Genomic DNA, 1,904 nt, shown 5'->3' on the forward strand with positions numbered 1-1,904 from the left:
CTACCGGTGCAGGCCAGAGCTTTTGTGAATGGACCAGGGACTCCTGAAGCACAACTTCATAGTCAGCCATTATTTCATTCTTTACCATTAGACTGTAAGACCCATAAGCTGTCTGTGAAATAACCAAGCTCTCAGGATGCCCTAGAGAATGAAAGTGGGAAGAAGGCACATTTATTGTGAGGATTTTGCTAGCTCCTTTGTACATTAGCAAGACAAAGGGAAGCCTAGCAGGGGTAAGTTGAAAAGTAAGATAGTCCTCTCACATTGGGATAAGCTCATGTAGGCTGTGAATTAAACCAGGTGACAAAGCTCCCAATTTATAATTTTGGTTAATTGTTAAAAGACAAGACACTAACTCCTTTACTTTCTGTACTGACATTGTGATGGAGATGGTAAACACCTGGATACCACAAAAAATATCATTTGCATGAAGAATTAGAGATTTTATTGCTTATCCAGGCCAAACTGAGTCTAGGAACCACAGAGTAAAAATTTATAAGAACAAATGGTGCAAAACAGGGAAAACCCAGAGAAGTGAGGCTATTGATGTTGAGCAGCCACCAATTGTGATTATACAAAAGAGCGACACAGCCTTGTAAGATGGAGGAGAGAGTATAAAAAGCCAGAAAGGTAGACACCAGGGCCAGGATGCTCTGGGTGGCTTTGGATTCTAAACAGATTCTGCTAGAAACACGAGTGCTACGAATATGTTGAACCCTCTGCTTGTGTCTGTACAGAATGACAATCATGTAGCCACTAGACCAGGCCATGAGCAAAGAAAAGAAGATTTCAGGGCATACCACCAGTGCTGAATAGAGTGAGTCATTGATTTCATTACTCTCTACAGTGGAACAGTATCCAAAATCTCGTTTTCTTGTCAGATTTTTGCTATTCCTTTCAATAAGTGGGTACACAGGGAAAATGATATTTATCAACATGTACAAAACCCAGAGGAGGGCAATGGAGTGGCCAATGTACTTTGAAGCTTTGGTTTTTTGATCCTTACAGCAGCATTCCTTGTGACTGATGGTGATGGCTTGGAAAACACTCAAGAGGCAGGTGGTGCCAATGGACACAGTCCTGCCAACTCTTTGAATGTACAAAATTAATTTGCACCCAAGATCATTTAAAAATTGCTTCAACCCAAAAGCTGCCATTGTATTTGGCACTCCAGCAGAGAGAATGATCAAAGCATTGGCGGCATTTAGGTGCATGCGAATCAAATCTGTGGGCTTTAATTTGCTCTCTCCATAGTGAACTAGATAGTAGTAAAGAAGACAGAAATTTCCCAGAATTCCAGCTGTAGTTTGTGACAAGAAAATGATTTTGATGGCCAGTTTCCAGAAGTCTGTTCTATGACTTGGCATGATTCTCTTTAGACAATGACCAAAGCCGTTTCTCTGGTCAAAATGAATGAAAAGTATTAGTAATCCAAAGACATACAGAGAAACTAAATCAGAATGTTCCTTAGATCTTAGGAGTAACATCTCAGCCTAGACTACAAAACAAGAATTTATCAAAGTTTATGCCAGAAAAAAATATTACTTAAACACACTACTGTAAGGTGTCAAAAGGCCTTAGCATACATATATGTATCATTGATATGCCTTCTTAATCATTGAATAGGCAGCATTATGGGTAAAGGTATTTGGCCTGTGAGATGCAATGGAAAGTGAGAGCCAATAATATCAAGCAAAATATAAGACAATAAAAATATACTGATATTTTCTAGACTTAGTATAAAAGAAGACAATTTCAGTATCTATAACCAAACTCAAAAACATCAATTCTCACAGTATATCTTATCTAAAATTAAAAGATGATTAATGAAAAACTTATAATATCATCCAGAATATATCTACAGTTATGCATAGAAAATTTGTTAAGAGCTTAGAATATATTCA

At 37.8% G+C, this 1,904-nt stretch overlaps 1 protein-coding gene across 1 annotated transcript; it reads right to left on the reverse strand.

Annotated features, from left to right (window-relative positions):
* Positions 1–419: 419 nt before the first annotated feature.
* On the reverse strand, positions 420–1,367 carry LOC102912338 (vomeronasal type-1 receptor 4-like). Its single transcript, XM_006996375.3, has one exon. It carries the CDS (start codon positions 1,365–1,367, stop codon positions 420–422), a length of 948 nt encoding a protein of 315 aa, XP_006996437.3.
* Between the last annotated feature and the right edge of the window lie 537 nt (positions 1,368–1,904).

Source organism: Peromyscus maniculatus, chromosome 1 (assembly GCF_049852395.1).
Source record: "Peromyscus maniculatus bairdii isolate BWxNUB_F1_BW_parent chromosome 1, HU_Pman_BW_mat_3.1, whole genome shotgun sequence".
NCBI classification, from domain to species: Eukaryota; Metazoa; Chordata; class Mammalia; order Rodentia; family Cricetidae; genus Peromyscus; species Peromyscus maniculatus.